The sequence below is a fragment of the Polypterus senegalus genome, chromosome 10 (assembly GCF_016835505.1).
Source record: "Polypterus senegalus isolate Bchr_013 chromosome 10, ASM1683550v1, whole genome shotgun sequence".
NCBI classification, from domain to species: domain Eukaryota; kingdom Metazoa; phylum Chordata; class Cladistia; order Polypteriformes; family Polypteridae; genus Polypterus; species Polypterus senegalus.
This window is the reverse complement of record NC_053163.1, coordinates 70,557,943-70,576,912: the sequence shown is the minus strand read 5'-3', so window position 1 is coordinate 70,576,912 and position 18,970 is coordinate 70,557,943. Positions and strand designations below refer to the sequence as shown.

General features: G+C 36.9%; 1 protein-coding gene across 2 annotated transcripts in view; it reads right to left on the bottom strand.

Moving 5' to 3' along the window:
* Positions 1–18,970, bottom strand: part of rps6kal (ribosomal protein S6 kinase a, like) — a 150,000-nt gene that overhangs the window by 92,383 nt on the left and 38,647 nt on the right. For both annotated transcript variants that reach the window (XM_039765948.1, XM_039765949.1), the window contains one exon: positions 4,338–4,397. In XM_039765948.1, coding sequence (XP_039621882.1) covers positions 4,338–4,397 — 60 coding nt within the window. The remainder of the gene's footprint in view (positions 1–4,337; positions 4,398–18,970) is intronic.

Here is an 18,970-nt window from a genome sequence, read left to right as displayed (position 1 = left end):
CACTATAACTTTTCAGTGGTTAACTGCATAAACAGTGATGCTACTCCTCTGTGTACTCATATACTTGATACTAACCCTCACCTATTCTGTTTCTCTTCTCGGTACTCAAATGTGGCACTTGGTGCCATGGCCCACCTGCCAAGTTATTTTGCCTGCCTAAGGTAAAGTCATCCCTGATGGAGGATCGCAGGAATCGTGGGAAAGAGGGGTCCTTTCATCGGATTAGCACTATTTCAGCTGTGGAATAGCCAAATGGGGGAGGAAGCTTGATGAATGAGGTCTCCAGGACTCTAAACAAATCCAAATCATATTATGTGATACCATCTACTGTTAAATTCTACTCCGTACTTCTAAAATTTTTATTTATATACTGTATTGAGGATTTTTGTTCTGTTCTATGCATTGTACTCTATTGTATTGACCCCATTCTTTTTGACACCCACTGCACACGCAACCTACCTGGAAAGGGGTTTCTCTTTGAACTGCCTTTCCCAAGGTTTCTTCCATTTTTTCTCTACAAGGGTTTTTTCTTGTCTTATTAGAGAATCAAGGCTGGGGGGCTGTCAAGAGGCAGGGCCTCTTGTGTGATTTTGGGCTATACAAAAAATAAATTGTATTGTATTGTATTGTAATGTATACTTGCAGCACTGCTTCAGAGCATGTATTTAGTACATCAGGGCTCAATTGCAGCCCATCAAAATCATGTCTCAATAAACACCATGTTTATGTTCTAGTCTTACTTGTAAGAAAAATTGGGAAGTTACAAAGATATCATGGTTTATTTACAAAAAAATGCAATGTGCCACTCTGCATTTATGTAAAGTTTTTGGCTGTATTAGTGGTTTATGTGTTACTTTTCTGAAAACTTTTACAAAAGACAACTTTTACTCTTTTTATTTTTCATATAGGTTTATTTAATATTTGTATATATATATATATATATATATATATATATATATATATATATATATACACATACATACACACACACATATATATATATATATATACACATACATACACACACACATATATACATACACACACACACTGCAACACTTAGTAAATTAACACTTATTGACACTTGTAGCATTTCATTGTACTACCAAAGTAACAGCATTTGTTTTCATCAATATAAATAAAACTGTTGACCGGATTTAAACTTGTATATAAAACTTTACTCTTGCTTTTTAAAAGATATTGCACTACTTGAACTACTTGTATTTAATGACTACAATTTCTTTAATTTCCTTTCATCAATGCAAAGATTGTAATGTATACAAAATTGCAATTTATTTAAATACTTTTTTATTGAGTTACATTATATACTGTACTGAAAACAGCATTGTACACTATTCTTAGTATCACATAATGTTTGAAATTTTGATGTGTGACCCTAACAAACTACACGTAATGTAGACACTGTTAAAATGATGCAATACCAAATAAATAATCTATACTAATAAAAGGCAAAGCCCTCACTGACTGACTGACTCACTCACTCATCACTAATTCTCCAACTTCCCATGTAGGTGGAAGGCTGAAATTTGGCAGGCTCATTCCTTACAGCTTACTTAGGAAAGTTGGGCAGGTTTCATTTCGAAATTCTACGCGCAACGGTCATAACTGGAACCTACTTTTGTCCATATACTGTATACGGCCATAGCCTGCAGCTCGGTCACCGTGTGAGGCGGAGTTGCGTCTCGTATCATCACGCCTCCCACGTAATTGAGTCAGTGCCCATCTAAGGTAAATATTCGCGGGTGAAGGACTGTGCTTAACATATTCATAAGTGCAGCTACTGCGGAAACCCTCCCTCAGCGAAAGTGCGAGAGAAACTTTTAAGTGCCGGGTCTGAGCTCAAATTAAATAAAGCCGTGGGCATCGCAAGATCGCACAAGATATTCGCGAGATACAAGTTTAATGAGAAGATGCAGGGTATAAAGCATCGATGCTAAATACCTGGCGAAGTCATGGAGAACATGGAAGGACGAGTTCACATTAAACACAAAACTTGCAATGCCGGAGGCAGAGGAAAACACTAAGGTCAGATTATTCCGTTATCTTATTGGAGAGAGCGGCAGAGAATTGTGTCAGGCACTGACCGGTGATGTAAGACCTGATGAGTTAACCATGAGCTTGAGTGGTGGGCCGTCAGGGCCTGCAAGGCCTTCTCTGCTGGCCTAAAAAAATATCTGAATCACAAACTGATGTTAATTATATCTTGTCCATGAATACTTATTAAATAATTCCAAATAGTCTGTCCGCTTCCTTTCATAGCATTTCCAATGGTTGTGCTGCTTCCAGACATGTATTTTCGTATTAAAGCATTTAACCAATCACATTTCAGCCATCATTTGTTGCCAGGCAGAGAGGTCTTCACAATCCGTTCTTCGGGCCCTCTAACACAAAATAAATGTTGATTAAACTGTTGCTTCAACCAATCAGATTTTGCGTGTCAGTAGGGCCCTCTAGCAGGCATACGGCAACGTCACCGTATTCAGACCCATTGATTGGATAGAAGCTGAGGAACTCTACGAGGCCACTGAACGCACCGCAGGTGCTCCGAGTACAAGATCCTCGCGCGCACTACCGCCAACTCCATGGCAAGATTCTGGACAATATTATTTGCCAGACACAGACCAGATTTCAAGACCATGAAAACCTGATGTTTGTCACGATCCTCGAGCCCCAGAAGTTTCGGGAATACAAGAAAAATTTCACTCATGCAGCCTTCTCCAATTTAACAAAAGAGCCACTGAGCGGTTTTTGATCTGTCTCGGCTAAAAACAGAACTGACTGTAATGTATGCCATGGATGATTTTGCAGGAGAATCTCCCACTGATCTCCTTGACTTCCTTCATCAGAAAAATCTAAACGAGAGCATGGGGCAGCTGTTCACATTGGTATATTTGGCTGTGACCATTCCTGTGTATACTGCTTCTGTCGAGTGGACATTTTCAGCCCTAAAGCAAATTAAAACTTATGCCAGAAATACGACAGGGCAGGTTCGACTTTCAGCATTAGCTTCGATGGCGATAGAAAGGGACTTTTTGATGGAACTGAAGCTCACGGATAATCCGTACGACAGAGTAATTAAACTGTTTTTGAGGAAAGAGAGGAGGATGGATTTTGTTTACAAATAATCCGAATTTTTGGTGAGTAAAATGTTGCGATTTTCGTAAATAATACTGCAAGTTTATGAGTTATTATTGATATTTTTATGTGTGTTGTGGTTGTAGCTGCTGTAGAAAGGAACTTGTTTACCCCTGGTTTGTCTATTTAATAAAGGCATTTATTGTGGCTACAGGAGTTATCTATCTGCGATGCAGCGGCTCTTTATACTGTATTTCTGCATATTAAGATGGTTTTTATAACCATAAATTAGTTTTTGAGGGGCGGGTTGAATCAGACAGAGCACTACTGAAGACCTAGGTGTGAAATGCACGGTCCGCCACTGGACCAGAGGATACGTAAATTTGATGAACATTAAAACCCGAAAATAAACGAAACTGTAGACAGGTTCAGATTATACTTCTTCCACTGTGTCTCTCTAAATCCTCCATGCGGGAACATTATCATAAGGCTTAACAATCTTATTGTTAGATCTTCTACGTGCACCGAACCAACCTTATTACAAAATCTTCCTTGCTTTACCGCTGGCTGTTTCTTTCCATTCACCTTCCTAGCTCTTTGTTTTAACAGTTTTCCTTCTCACTTTTTCCGCTCCTTCGCTGTCTTCTCCCTTTTCTTTCAAAATACGCAGCCCCTTGCCTTTTTACAGTCAGCTTCCCTTACGTCACACCATGGAACGTTTAGCACAAGTTAATACCGGGAATGCCTGTTAAACATCTTACATTCACGAGTAGCAATTTGCGTAGTGAACACTTCAATGAATGAAACCTGTTATCTTTACAACGGCTGAGAAACACGGAATGTAACTTCATAACAACACGTCCTCCAAATACGAACCTGATTGAAAGAAATGATAATCAAATCCTTGATGACAGCAACACTCATAACAGTGACAAAACAATTACATTGACAATCAGGTTATGTTATTTTTAAAATGTTTCCTTTTCTTTTTCATAACTTCTTTAACACACTACTTCTCCGCTGCAAAGCGCGGGTATTTTGCTAGTTTTTTTAATAAATATAATAATCCAAGTAATCATTCTAGGTAAGATAAGTACACATTTTGCAAATGCTTTCTACTCTCTTTTTTTCTCTCAACATACTACTCAAATTAACCCAAACTTAAAGAATAAACCTCCAAATTCAACGCCTTTTAAGAGATGGGATAATAATGAAAGGCTAAAATAGACATTTGTACTCACACAGTGAGAGAAAGACTCCCCTTCTTCCATGGGTTCATCTTCAATCTGATGCCCATTGACCTGAGAAAAGACAATTGCAACTGTAAGATAAGAAGTTTTACAATGTTCTTTCAAATGCCCTCCATTTTCAGTAATGATGATGTAATCCCACTGGTAATTGCAGAACATAAGTAGATACCAAAGAGATATATGCTTCAACTTGATGAAATATACAGCTGTTGAGAACTGTACTAACCACTCCTTCTACTTAATTACAGTTTGATTACATATGCCTAGAACCTATTTACAATAATATAGTTAAACATTTTTTATTTGTGATTAGGAATGAGTCAAATTGTTTTAGCACCACATAAAAAATACTTTCAAAGCAATATATATGCTTATTTTTAAGTGTGAGTAATGTACTGTAAATTTAAGATTTAAGAGTAAACGATACAGTCTACCAAAGCATGCATGTACACTCTTACATAACCTATTAAACAAGAATTGTACAAATGCAAAGCTGCTTTTTGGGCATATTTTAAATAACTTTGCCTTCAGACATTACAGGTATGATGCATGCAGAGACAAAGAAAGACGTTCTATTGACATAAACGATTCCTGAAAAGTACAGAATAGGCTTTATAAGGGTGCTAAATTGCATGTGTTAAAGGCATTTATAGATTTTAGATTTATAATGAAATATCATTAAATTTTAATTTAAATCCCCGCATAATGACAAAATATCACATTTTTACGCAAGATTGTCAAGGACTAAAAATAATGCATGGGCTGTTCTAATGTCAGAGAAAAGTGTCATCATAACCTTTCATACCACAGATAATTTAGAAATAAATAGTGCAGTCCTGTGAACTCAAACAATCAATACTGCAGAGAGATCAACAAATGCACAGCAAAACACTGCTGGAATATGAAGCAAACACAAATTTAATGATTTTATAAACCTGAAGAGTAAAGATTTTTCCCTGTTAGAATTTAGTTTAAATTATTGATGAAAAAACTGTTAATCAACAGCATCTGCATCAAAATGTACTAAAACTGACAACACATATTTTGAAATGTACTGCTTTTGCAGTCACTACCAGGCAGTGTGTTTTGACACCATTATTTTTTTGCTCACATGCAAGCTGTCAGTGTTTTTCCAAAGGCAAAAGTTATGTGCTGTCCACCTGTCATTAGCTTTTTTTTTATTACAGACCTTTTAAAAGGAAACACTCTCGACCAACCTGAAAAAAGATATTCATTTGACTTAGTGCCTTTGGAGTGCATCCATAAGTTGATTTATAAATAAAAATTATTTCTGATTTATAAGGAAAGACTTCACTAGGGGAGACTGTGCAGAAACCTGGTAAAATTTAAGTATTAGAAAAGCAAGTTTTATAAATTGATGAAGTCTAAATAACGGGCATCTTTGGGTTTAATTTTCTTTTTGTGTAAGCCATGGAAATATATTTAAAACAAGTACAGAGATCTCCTTCCGAAGTTGGATATGCTGGAAAGAGTCTCTCCCTTGGCTGGCCTGGGAACGTCTCAGTATACCCCTAGAGCAGCTGGAGGAGGTGGCGAGGAAAAGGGATGTCTGGGCATCATTGTTTAGACTATTGCCCCATGACCAGGCCCCGGATAAACGACAGAAAATGGATGAATGGACGGATGGAGGCTGAGTGTTGTAAGTAAACCTAACAGAACCCTTACCTATATGATACATTTAGATTGCCTTTCTAAAATAATTCAGCGCTTTGGACAGATAGTGAATTTAGATGATAAGATCATTAAAAAAATGAGTGCAACTTTGAAATCATTAGAGAAAAACAATTGAGTTCTGCAGTATAGAAAAAAAATGAAATAGGACATATCCCACTAGAAGATGAATTATAGATACATTACTGCTGTAGTACCTCTATGCTGTGTGGTTGGTTGCCAGTGCCATTATTTTTACTATGACATGCTAGGGAGTGGGCAGCATGAAGGTGGCAGATAGGTTTAAGAAACTGATTCAGAAGGCGGGTTCTGTGGTAGGAGAGAAATTGAACTGCTTGGAACCTGCGTCAGATTGGAAAATATTGTCTTTACTTCCGTCATTATTAAACATGCTAATCACCTACTTCATAGTATTGCAGTTGGACAGAGGAGCGTTTTAGAATTAGGCTGGCTAGCATAAAGTATTCCACTGAATGTCACAGAAAATCCTTCCTCCCCACAGGCATCAGATTATGTAACTCCTCTTTCGTTCACTCATCCACACAATAAGATGTTCCCTCTATCCCTAATGGATCTCACTCAGAGAATATTTCAACTACTTAGATGTTCTATAACTTGGCTGTTGCTTCACAAGTGAATAACTTTGTTTTGGTTCTCGGAATGTGCAATACTTCACTTATAAGTGCAATATCATTTTGTGAAATACAGCTCAGTGTGCTATTACTGTTTAGTAAGCTAGAATTTTTGTAAGAGACTCAGATGTATAGTGCATATTATATTTAATTCACCTGTGGTGGGCTGGCGTCCTGCCTGGGGTTTGTTTCCTGCCTTGCGCCCTGTGTTGGCTGGACTGGTTCCAGCAGACCCTTGTGACCCTGTAGGTAGGATATAGCAGGTTGGATAATGGATAGATGGATGGATATTTAATTCACTGTGCACCTGTACAGCATAGGATTAATTGTAGTTTATTTTGAAATGTATATTCTGTGATAATTTACATACTTTTTTGTATATGTGCTCTTCATGTTACTTGTACCTTTATCCATCTGTACAGTTGTAACATACAGTAAGTAATTTTCTTTAGGATTAATAAAGTTTTCTGATTTTGAATTGTTGCTTTTAAAATAATTTGTTTATCTTCATATTTTAATTTTATTGAATTTTTTAAAATCAAATAACAATCAATACACATAACTTGAGTTTTACAAAAAGAAAAAAGTCTGAAACAAATCAACCCCAACCCCTGAGAAAGAGAGCTAGGCCAGCAATGTAAAACTTTGTTAGTAAAGACAAATGAATAGATAAAATAATAAATGAATAGAGATAAATGGAGTAAAAGAGGGGAGAGAAGCTGCTTCCTCAAGTTAAATGCTTATTCTAAAATGTTATTGATAATTTTATTGTTTCATATTTTTTTAAGTTTAATTTTGCAGATCTATGAATTGTACAAAGCATTACAATTTCATTACACCATATTTTGTACTAATAAATGTTTAATGGATCTGTAGTTTTTGCACTTTCTCTTCACAATATGGTACAGCATATCCTATAGTGCCTGTAATCACACCCAATCATAACTGCAGTAATTGTGAAACTATATATGAAATACATTTTGTATATCAATATTTTTCAGGAATTTAAACGTTAACGTTCCTATACACTTACGTGGATAAAAATACATGCTGACTCAGAAAACCAAGTACTGTAAAATGTTTTAGTAATTTTTTCCACATTTTAAATTTCTTTCCTTTGATAAACAATAAAAGTATTACCTCACAAACATATACACGGAAGATCGTATGTTATCAACAATAAAACATATGTAGGAGGGAGAACCTTTAGGTATATGGTACCCAAATTCTGGAATAAATCTGACTACTGAAAATCTCCTTTAACACTCAGTTAGCACAGTCCACTTAACTAATTGTGGAGGGTGTTTCATATTACTCATATATTGATTTTTAAATAATGGTTTTTAATTTGCAGTTTTCTTTTTCTTCTCAATGTTCATGATGACCATTTGGTCTATCTCTTAATGGATATTGTCACATACTGCTGTGATTTGCCTACAGAATACATTTCAGAAAGCTGGAGATACATGACAGTTACAGTAGAATACATACTTAAACAACTCTGCATTTGTCAATATATATTTTTGCATACAGCATATTACATGCAGTTTTTTTCCTGTTTAGGTTGCAATGTTATTTTTTTAAGTTTGTGTAATCATTTTTGTTCAAATTATATTTTCAATTATTGGATAGCACACAGATGCACTATAGACATGCATACCTAAAACAAAGAACATTCACACAAACTACTTAAAGCTACAAGTAGTAAGTCCACCTAGCTATGTTTCAATGACAGACCATTGGAGTCCATGTAATAAATCCATACAAGAAAAAAAAAAGGCAAACTGCATTTGGGTGTAAACCCCAACTAGGAACCAAATTGGGGTCCAAGCTCTAGGTGACAGCAAATAAAATACTAAGTACTGTATAAGAAATAATAAAGCAATTACGGGTGTCAGTCCACTGCAGGCCTCGCTCATAGATATCTAAAACCTGTCAATTTAGCATAGAAAATTAATCAAAAAATCTATTTGAGGAGTGAGAGGAAAACTAGAATTCAAGAAGAAAACCCACATATACAAAGGGAGAAAAAACAGACTTCACAGAAAAAGCGACCAGGCAAAGGGTTCAAACCTTGACACTGCATCCAAATGGTGGTGATATTAACCACAATGCCACTTCAGCATTAAGCAGATGAACTTAAAACACGTGGAAACTCATTAAAAATACAGTACTCTATTTTACAGGATTTACATTTTACATTTAAAATTTTTAAAAGCAAATAGAATGTGTCAAAAATGTCACATTCATGCTCATATTTAATAACCCTAATTATACAATATTTCTTTTATAGTATTTGTTCTCGGTTTATTGTATTAAAAAAAAAGTTTGCCGGTGTCACAATCTGTAGGACAGTAGGACAATAAACTTTCTTCAGGCAACAGAGGTTAAACAGTTGGGCAATTGACAATAAACTACTTAAAAAGAAAAACAAGAGTAAAAACTAGCAAACCCTTCAATGAACACAAAATCATTTATAAAAGAAAATAATAGAATTTAAAACATGCCAAAAGCAAGGGTCAGAATAATTTATTTCACTTATCAAAATAGCAGTCCCCTTGGAAGTCACCTTTTCAGTCGGGACTAATCCCACCATTTGTGTTCTGTCTTTTGAGGGTTGGCCACATGGACTGCTACCACCTTGCTAATCTACTGGCTGAAAAGAAAGTAGATAGCCACAGTCAGAGCTAGTCTCCTTGATGGAAACAAACAAAAAGCATAAGCCACTGTCCTCAACAGGATAAAATAAATATTATCAGCTTCCCTATCTAGTGACAGATTTACACTAAAGCACCTGTACATCTTTCTGAAATCAAAAAATCTTTTTCTTGTTAAAGACAACCACTATTCAGTTAAAAGCCAACAAATGTCTTAACACAATACAAAACTCCTTATACATTTCTTTTTCCTAAAGTTGCTTTTATATGCAACAGCATCTGTTCCCGTCTTCTTTATTCAAAGCTTTAGAACCCAATCCAGTTTTCCAAAAATATTTATGGGTCATGGCAGCTCTCACACCAGTAACAAACAACACAGTAAGTCACACAGAACAAACAAAGAGACCAAATCAATGCAGGAAACAGAAATGCTAACTAAAATTTTTTGGACATGGTGATTGAATGCACTTGGAACACTCAAAATACAGGCTTCTAGATATTGCTATTTTAAAAAAAGCCAGTTCAATTTTTTACCTCCCTCCAATCAGTTCACACTGCATCTCAATCAGGTGACTTCTGAGGCAAGCTGATGAGCGGAGATGCACGTTCAAGACTGCAATAAACTACACTTGGCAGTGGATACGGTATAAATTGTAAGAATCAAATAACTTCAACTTCTTCCCTAGTAAGAGGTGAAGAAACCTCTATGACTTTTACTGCTTTAATAGGTTTGATAAACTTGATGGCCAGGGCATTTTTTACCAATGAGACATCCACTTGAGGACATATATTACAGTGAGGAGTGGGTATATAACAGTAATATCATATGAATGACTTTATGTAAGAAGAAACACTTTCTGAACAACCTTTATAACAAAGCAAACTCTAAATATCACAATTTTCAGCATACTACCAATTACGAAGTGCCTTCAGGTTTTCCTAATGAAGTGATCTCTTTTTAACCAAAAAAAAATCATATTTTCTAGCTATTCTTCCTGTCCATGCATCTTTTAACAAGCTTTTAGGAGCTACTTAAAACTCAATACCCAATTCGGAAATGCAAAAATATTTGCTGATGACAGTATGTACTCATATTTATATTATTAAAAAAAAAAAAACACATGCTATTTGTTCCAGCCTATACAACAGCAGTCAGAATATGTATTTGTTAGTTTCTTTGTACTTTACCAATGAATAATAAATATGTATTTTTTTTTATTTCATTAAGCAATATAACATTTTCAACTATTAACAGCCCAACTAAAAGAGGAAAATGTCTCTCAAAATAAAACATTATAATTTTAAGTGCACATGCAAATACCAGCAAAAATCTGATTTTTCCTTTCACAAATACTGGCTTACAAGGTCATTCATATAACTGATTATGGTTGTGGGCCTGTAGCTTTGGATGATAAAGCCTAAATGCAGCACTTAGCAACTATAAATCACTCGTAAGATATTAAATATTCCTAAGATATTTATTGAGTCACATGTTTCTTTACATCATGAGCACTGCTAGTTTCACAAAAAGACCATTTGGCTAACATGATATTGAGTAACACACTACCACATACTTCAGATTCTGCAATGCACATATTTACTCACATCGAGTATTTACTTTTGAGTATTTAGTTGCTTGACATTGAAAAAAAATGCATTGGGGGAAAGCTTGATAGATCGTACATTGCTCACATTAAGAAACAAATACTATAATAAAGGGGGAAAACCTACTTATTTAACACTTAAAAATGGCCTTTCAAAGGTAGATGTTAATAACTGAAATTATTAATAAAACACTGCTATCTGAAAACCCAAGATAAAATTAAACATACTATCTTCACTGAATGTATTAATTAAGAGGTCTCTTTAGTAGACTGTTAAAAGAATTTATATATACACATACATACATATACATATATATACACACACACACACACACACACACAAAAACAGTGTATCCGGAAACAACGCATCACTTTTTCCACATTTCGTTATGTAACAGCCTTATTCCAAAATGGATTAAATTAATTTTTTTCCTCAGAATTCTACACACAACACCCCATAATGACAACGTGAAAAAAGTTTACTTGAGGTTTTTGCAAATTTATTAAAAATAAAAAAATTGAAAAAGCACAAGTACATAAGTATTCACGGACTTTGCCATGAAGCTCAGAATTAAGCTCAGGTGCATCTTGTTTCCCCTGATCATCCTTGAGATGTTTCTGCAGCTTAATTGGAGTCCACCTGTGGTAAATTCAGTTGATTGGACATGATTTGGAAAGGCACACACCAGTCTATATAAGGTCCCACAGTTGACAGTTCATGTCAGAGCACAAACCAAGCATGAAGTCAAAGGAATTGTCTGTAGACCTCCGAGACAGGATTGTCTCAAGGCACAAATTTGGGGAAGGTTACAGAAAAATTTCTGCTGCTTTGAAGGTCACAATGAGCACAATGGCCTCCATCATCCGTAAGTGGAAGAAGTTCGGAACCACCAGGACTCTTCCTAGAGCTGGCCAGCCATCTAAACTAAACTAAGCGATCGGGGGAGAAGGGTCTTAGTCAGGTAGGTGACCAAGAACCCGATGGTCACTCTGCCAGAGCTCCAGAGGTCATCTGTGGAGAACCTTCCAGAAGGACAACCATCTCTGCAGCAATCCACCAATCAGGCCTGTATAGTAGAGTGGCCAGACAGAAGCCACTCCTTAGTAAAAGGCACATGGCAGGCTGCCTGGAGTTTGCCAAAAGGCACCTGAAGGACTCTCAGACCATGAGAAACAAAATTCTCTGGTCTGATGAGACAAAGATTGAATTCTTTGGTGTGAATGCCAGGCGTCACGTTTGGAGGAAACCAGGCACCGCTCATCACCAGGCCAATACCATCCCTACAGTGAAGCATGGTGGTGGCAGCATCATGCTGTGGGGATGTTTTTCAACGGCAGGAACTGAGAAACTAGTCAGGATAAAGGGAAAGATGACTGCAGCAATGTACTGAGACATCCTGGATGAAAACCTGCTCCAGAGCGCTCTTGACCTCAGACAGGGGCGACGGTTCATCTTTCAGCAGGACAACGACCCTAAGCATACAGCCAAGATATCAATGGAGTGACTTCAGGACAACTCTGTGAATGTCCTTGAGTGGCCCAGCCAGAGCCCAGACTTGAATCTGATTGAACATTTCTGGAGAGATCTTAAAATGGCTGTGCACTGACGCTTCCCATCCAATCTGATGGAGCTAGAGAAGTGCTGCAAAGAGGAATAGGCGAAACTGGCCAAGGATAGGTGTGCCAAGCTTGTGGCATCATATTCAAAAAGACTTGAGGCTGTAATTGCTGCCAAAGGTGCATCAACAAAGTATTGAGCAAAGGCTGCGAATACTTATGTACATGTGATTTTTCAGTTTTTTTATTTTTAATAAATTTGCAAAAACCTCAAGTAAACTTTTTTCATGTTGTCATTATGGGGTGTTGTGTGTAGAATTCTGAAGAAAAAAATGAATTTAATCCATTTTGGAATAAGGCTGTAACATAACAAAATGTGGAAAAAGTGATGCACTATGTGTGTGTGTGTGTGTATATATATCTCTCCATTAATCTATCCTCTAAACATGTTTCATCCTAAGCGGCATCAAGGAGAAGCCAGAGCCTAATCCAGTAAGAATAGGCCGCAAGGTAGAAACAACCCCAGGACAGCCTATCACAAATAATTTATACACACACACACACACACACACACAGAGGAAATAAAGCTAAAACCCAGGATCTAAACATTGCTGGACTGTATCCAAGAAACCCTGTTATTATATGCCTACTGAGGAATCTTGACTCCCCCCACCAATAACAGAATATACCACATCTTTTAGTCATATCGATATGAAGATATGAACAGAATTTTTCGAATGAGCATGAGGAGTTAGTGAGTAATGGGTCAAAATCAACTTCATAGGTTCATTAGAATAGTCCTGATGATGCATGTACTATCTTGAATAACTGCTAAAGTAGTAATTATGGGATTAGCATTTATTAAGATATAGGTTTCAGGCAGCATGGAGACGAGAAACATCCAGTAAGATTTGAATTTTAGGAAATAACCGAAACATGTCAGGCTGCAGTTTGTTGCCACTATTCACTGGCAGAATTTAATCTTGGGCACAATTTACAGAGTCTCAGACTCATGTGGTATATAACATGCAATCTAAAATTTTATTTATCTATAACTAGTGTAAACTGGGAAGGCACAGTGGCGCAGTGGTAGCGCTGCTGACTCACAGTTAGGAGACCTGGGTTCATTTCCCAGGTCCTCCCTGCGTGGAGTATGCATGTTCTCCCCGTGTCTGCATGGGTTTTCTCCGGGTACTCCGGTTAACTCCCACAGTTTAAAGACATGCAGGTTAGGTGCATTGGCGATTCTAAATTGTCTCTAGTGTGTGCTTGGTGTGCGGGTGTGTGTGTGAGTCCTGTGGTGGGCTGGTGCCCTGCCCGGGTTTTGTTTACTGCTTTGCGCCCTGTGTTGGCTGGGATTGGCTTCAGCAGATACCCGTGATCCTGTAGTTAGGATATAGCGGGTTGGATAATGGATGGATGGGTGGATAGTATAAACTGAAAAAGTGAAAAATAACATTTATGTTCTGCTATTTTAAAGTTAAAATCTTCCAGCTACTTTTTTTGAGTGTCCAAGGATTACCTCTTTTGCATGTTTTGATATGATTTACTGGTTATTTCTTGGTTTATAAAAACTCTTCTGTTAACAGTGATTCGACAAAAGTTGTGTGCAATCCACACTCTCTATAATATGCAGCATTAATGTAAAAGGATTCTGCTCTCTGCATTTTATAACAATGAATTCAGTATGACGATTTTAATATTTTTATTGTTTTAAAATGCACAACACATTGCGCATTATTCTGGAGTGACGCATGAAGCATTACAGAGCGTCCTTTTACTTTTCAAAATATTGAAATAAACTTAAAGATCATGCAGTGGGTAATATGGACATTCACAGGTCCAAAATTCTGGGTTTGAATCCCATGACAGTATTTGCCAATATGGAGTTTGCATGTTCTGACTATATCTATGTGGATTTTTTTTGAAGATTCCTACATGCATGTAGTTAGGTTAATGGTTAATTATTCACTCCAAACTGGTCCAAATGTGAGTGGGCCCTGCTTTGGACTGGCACTATATCCAGGGCTGTTGCCTGCCTTGCGCCAAGTTCTGCTGGCATAGGGTCCAATTATACAGCAACCCTGAATCACATTAAACAGCTTTCTGTAAATGTGTATCCATATGGCCTTTCTCGAACATTTTTTTACTTAAAAACCATCATCAAACAATACAACTGAGGTTTAAAACTCATCTGATCCAGAATCAACAATAATAAACGCAGTCTGTAATCCCCCACTACTGCTGCTGGTGTTAGCACATTTTTCAGATATTTTACATAGAAGGTATTACATTGGCACTTAAACAAGTTATGAAGGGGGGATAAGTTATTTCTAATACTTTATAAGGCAATGGTGCTTCAATACAGGCATGCAGGCAGTAAGCTTCCAAAAATAAAACTGGTGTAATTAGCACTCAGTTACATACAATGAAACATTATTTTAGGTGTGATACTCCATGCAGAACACATATTAAATTCAGTTAATTGCAAAAAAATAATGGCAAAAGTTCTTAATGACTTAGTGATTTCCGTTTATATTCACATCTTCCCCAAAGCAAAACGTTACCTGGAATTAAAAGAAATGAAGAAGTAACTATGATGGAGGCTAGATTCTATCTCAGCAGCATTGGCTACAAGGCTTGAACAAGTGGAGAATGACAGACCCATAAATGTGTAAGCACACTCATACTCTATTTTACTCACACCAGGCCAATTTACAGATGTCAATCAACTAGAACATTCATGTTTGTGCAAATGTGCAAAAATGATATTATAATACCAACTTGCCCCTTTATCATAATCTTAAAGCTTTTTTTAAAAAAAAAAATTTTAAAAATTCCAGAAAACATACAAGTTTTTTTTTTTTTTAACTCAGAACGTAAATGTAATTTCAATGAATGCAGGGTACCTTGAGATAATACTGACAGAAAGTAACAACTTAAAATAACACATATAACTTCAGTCTTGCTATGGGCTAAAAGTGGAGGTGCTTTACTTGCTTACTACTTGGAGTATTTCTAACTCTCCTATAAGCAGTAAGCTATGGCAGAAATCAACTTTTTATACCTCATCAGGACTTGACTCTGGGGAAATTCATGAGTTATCGGTCTGCAGTTTACAGTCGACCCTTGACATACGACCGGCCTGACATGCGAACAACTTGATTTACGACCAAAATTTTTGTTTTGATTTACGACCAACATCTTGCGTTACGACCCGAATGCGGTCATGTGTATCCGCTTGTGTGATTGTAAACAAACAGCTGAGAGCGTTCGTAAGCGTCAGTCTGAGCCCAGATACATGTGTTTGTGGACGTAATTTCGGTCAGTGCAGTAATTTATCTATATCTATAATTCACTAAGACCATGGCAAGCAAGACGCATAATTGCTAAGGAAGGAAGAGAAGGTAACGAAGGTAAAGAAAGCGATTGTTAAGCGATGTTAGCTAGCGGGTTGGCGCAGCACATGATGTCATCAGGCACCGGCTTGCTTTGGAGTGTATTATTACAGCAGTTCACAACACAGCCAGCTTTGAACTGAGTGCTCGACTATTGTCATTATTAACTTGAGAAACAGCGATCACAATCGAAACGAAGAAGGAAATTGTGCGGAAATATGAGAGTGGCGTTTGTGACTGATCTCGCTAATATTTACAGCATGTCGAAATCCACCATCTCGACAATTTTACAAAGAAAAGACTTGCATAAGGAGGCTCCTTCTAAACAATAACCACCTTCCATTTCATTCTCCTCTTCCTCCCTTCCTGCAGCCCAAAGATGTCAAATTTAATGGCGAGTACAGTATGAAATTGTTGTTTCTGGTAGGCTAGGCACTTTTTATAAATTTTTGGTTAGTACATTAGAAAAATTATTGGTGTTTTGGTAAATTATGTGCATTATACAACCCTTTTTTATTATAAAAAGGCTAAGTAAGTGTTGCTGTGGGAGGTTCGGTACGCATTATGGGTATTTCGATTACTTCTTATGGGAAAAATAGTCTTGACTTACAACCAACTTGAGTTACAACCAGCCCTCGCGAACGAATTGAGTTCGTAAGTCAAGGGTCCACTGTATTTATAAGCTATTGCATCAACAGCTTATCTAGCATGAAAACCAAAACAATACTGCTACACTATATTTGTCTGTAGTGACCAGGGGCCTCATGTATAATGCCGTGCATAGAATTCACACTATAACATGGCGTATGGACAAAAGTGGAAATGTGCTTACGCACAAAAATCCAGATGCATAAATCTGAGCGTACGCCAACTTCCACGTTCTTCCGCTACATAAATCCCGGTCAGCGTGAAAAGTAAAGCACATGCCTGCTGTCCCGCCCCAACTCCTCCTAGAATTACGCCTCTTTCAATATGCAAATCAATATGAATAACCCTTAATCTCAGCCTTCTGTGAAAAGGCAATGGCAAAAGCAAGAGGGAAAATAGAAGAATTTCATCGAATACCAAGAGGAAGCAAAGAAATACAAACTATCTATTGGTTTAAACAGTGGTATAAACAACAAAAGGAAGTTGATCGAGTGACATAGCTTGTCGGAGAAACTCGAAAGCTCAAGTTCACAAAGTCGCACAGTGCCGAAATAAAAAACGTTGTCAAATATCAAAGTCGCCGTGAAAAGGCGAGTCGTAGCCCACCGTCCGAGTGTCATATGAAAGCTTATTAGGGTACAAAGAAAAAAAAAAGGCACACAGTGTGGAAAAAGCATGAAATGTCAACTTTAATCTCTAAATTTCCACTTAAATCACGTAGTTTATTTTTTCATTAAAATAGAACATCATAAACTTAATGTTAAAATCGTTTAATTTACTAGTTTCTCAATCCCATCCTAACTAAAGTAGCACGTTAAATGCTTTTTTTTGTATTTGATCTTCTATGTGATCTATGTGTGTGAATCACTACGTGCTTCCGGGCTTTCTCTTCTACCAACAGGACACAGAATCCATTACATTCGTGATATTACAGCTCTCTGAATAATTAAAATACTGAGATGTCTACGTGATATAATTTTCATGAAGATAGGAGTTAAAGCATGTTATTAAACATGGGAACATGGTGGTGAAGTGATTGTTCATGTCTCACGCAAGATGCTTGCTGCGCCATGCGTGACCTTCAATGAAATACTTTATTGTAGCAGTGCTGTTTCTTTCAAACGTACTAACCTCCAATACCTGTCCTTACTTTTCTTTCTCCAAATACCCAATCGCCACACAATCAACTCTGTAATAGACGTTAAGCCATCTATAAGCTTAGAACACCGATTCTTCAAAACTTTTAAGGAACATCGAAATATCTTCGTAGTACGTGTTTAATTATTCTATCCATCTATCCTTCCAATGTAACGTCAGCATCAGCAAGAATACAGCACGAGGCAGGAACAATCCGTAAACGGAGTGCCAGCAGCTCGCTAGCACTGCGGCACCGTGTCCTCACATGTTTAATTATTAACAATATAGATTATTTAAATGAAGTTAAAGTTTTATCTTTATAATATAATAAACATATTTTGCTGCATTTCATCTTAAAAATGATATCGTCATCGTATGTAAATACGCGCTTTATAAAGTGGCTCAGGTTGTGCAATATTATAAGTGTATCGCAAGTTAACAGTGAGGTAATTGTACTTATAAGTACAAACAGTTCTACAAGGAGCACTTGATGGACTGATTGAGTGCGTTTATAGTTCTTGGGATGAAACTGTTTCTGAACTGTGAGGTCAGTACAAGAAAGGCTCTGAAGCATTGTCATATGAGAGCAGTTCAATAGACAGCATGGCTGAGGCAGCATGTGCTTGATGCTGTATACCGATAATTCTCTTTCTGATCAGCTGCTGTACAGCTGTGATTCACACTCAGACACAGTGATATAAATACTCCAAGTGGTGCAGTGAGAGTAATATGGAAAAAGATGATCCGATGTGGGATCCGAGGTGCAGTGAGAGTAACAGCGCTAAAGCAGTTATGGTATTTAGAATAGTTTGACCATTTTGTGGACCCTTATATTGTTACAAGTTAATTACAATCAGATGCATTAAACTAATAAACAATATGCAGTTAATTTCAGTGTATTTATAAAGACGCGTCAAAGATGTGGATCTAAAAAAGAAATGATAACCACATAGGAACAGTAGCACTGCTACTGCAGAGATTTTGTGTACGACAGGGTATGAGCTACCATGGAAAGGTGCGTGGCTTTACGCCAAGTTTAGGTTTTATACATCGCAATTTGAACGTGGAAACATTCTTATACAACATTTTTGTGCGTACGCACCGTTTATATATGAGGCCCCTTGAGAGCCAAAAACTCCATTGTCATTCCCTTATAATCCCTGGGCCTAAAGCCTCATACTGAAAAACTAACAAGATTGTTGTGTAAAGTAACAAGCAAGGATCATCTTCTTTGCCCCATCATCTTTAAAATGCTGCCTTGCTCCAAAAAGCAAACAAATAGCTCCAACAGGAAAATAA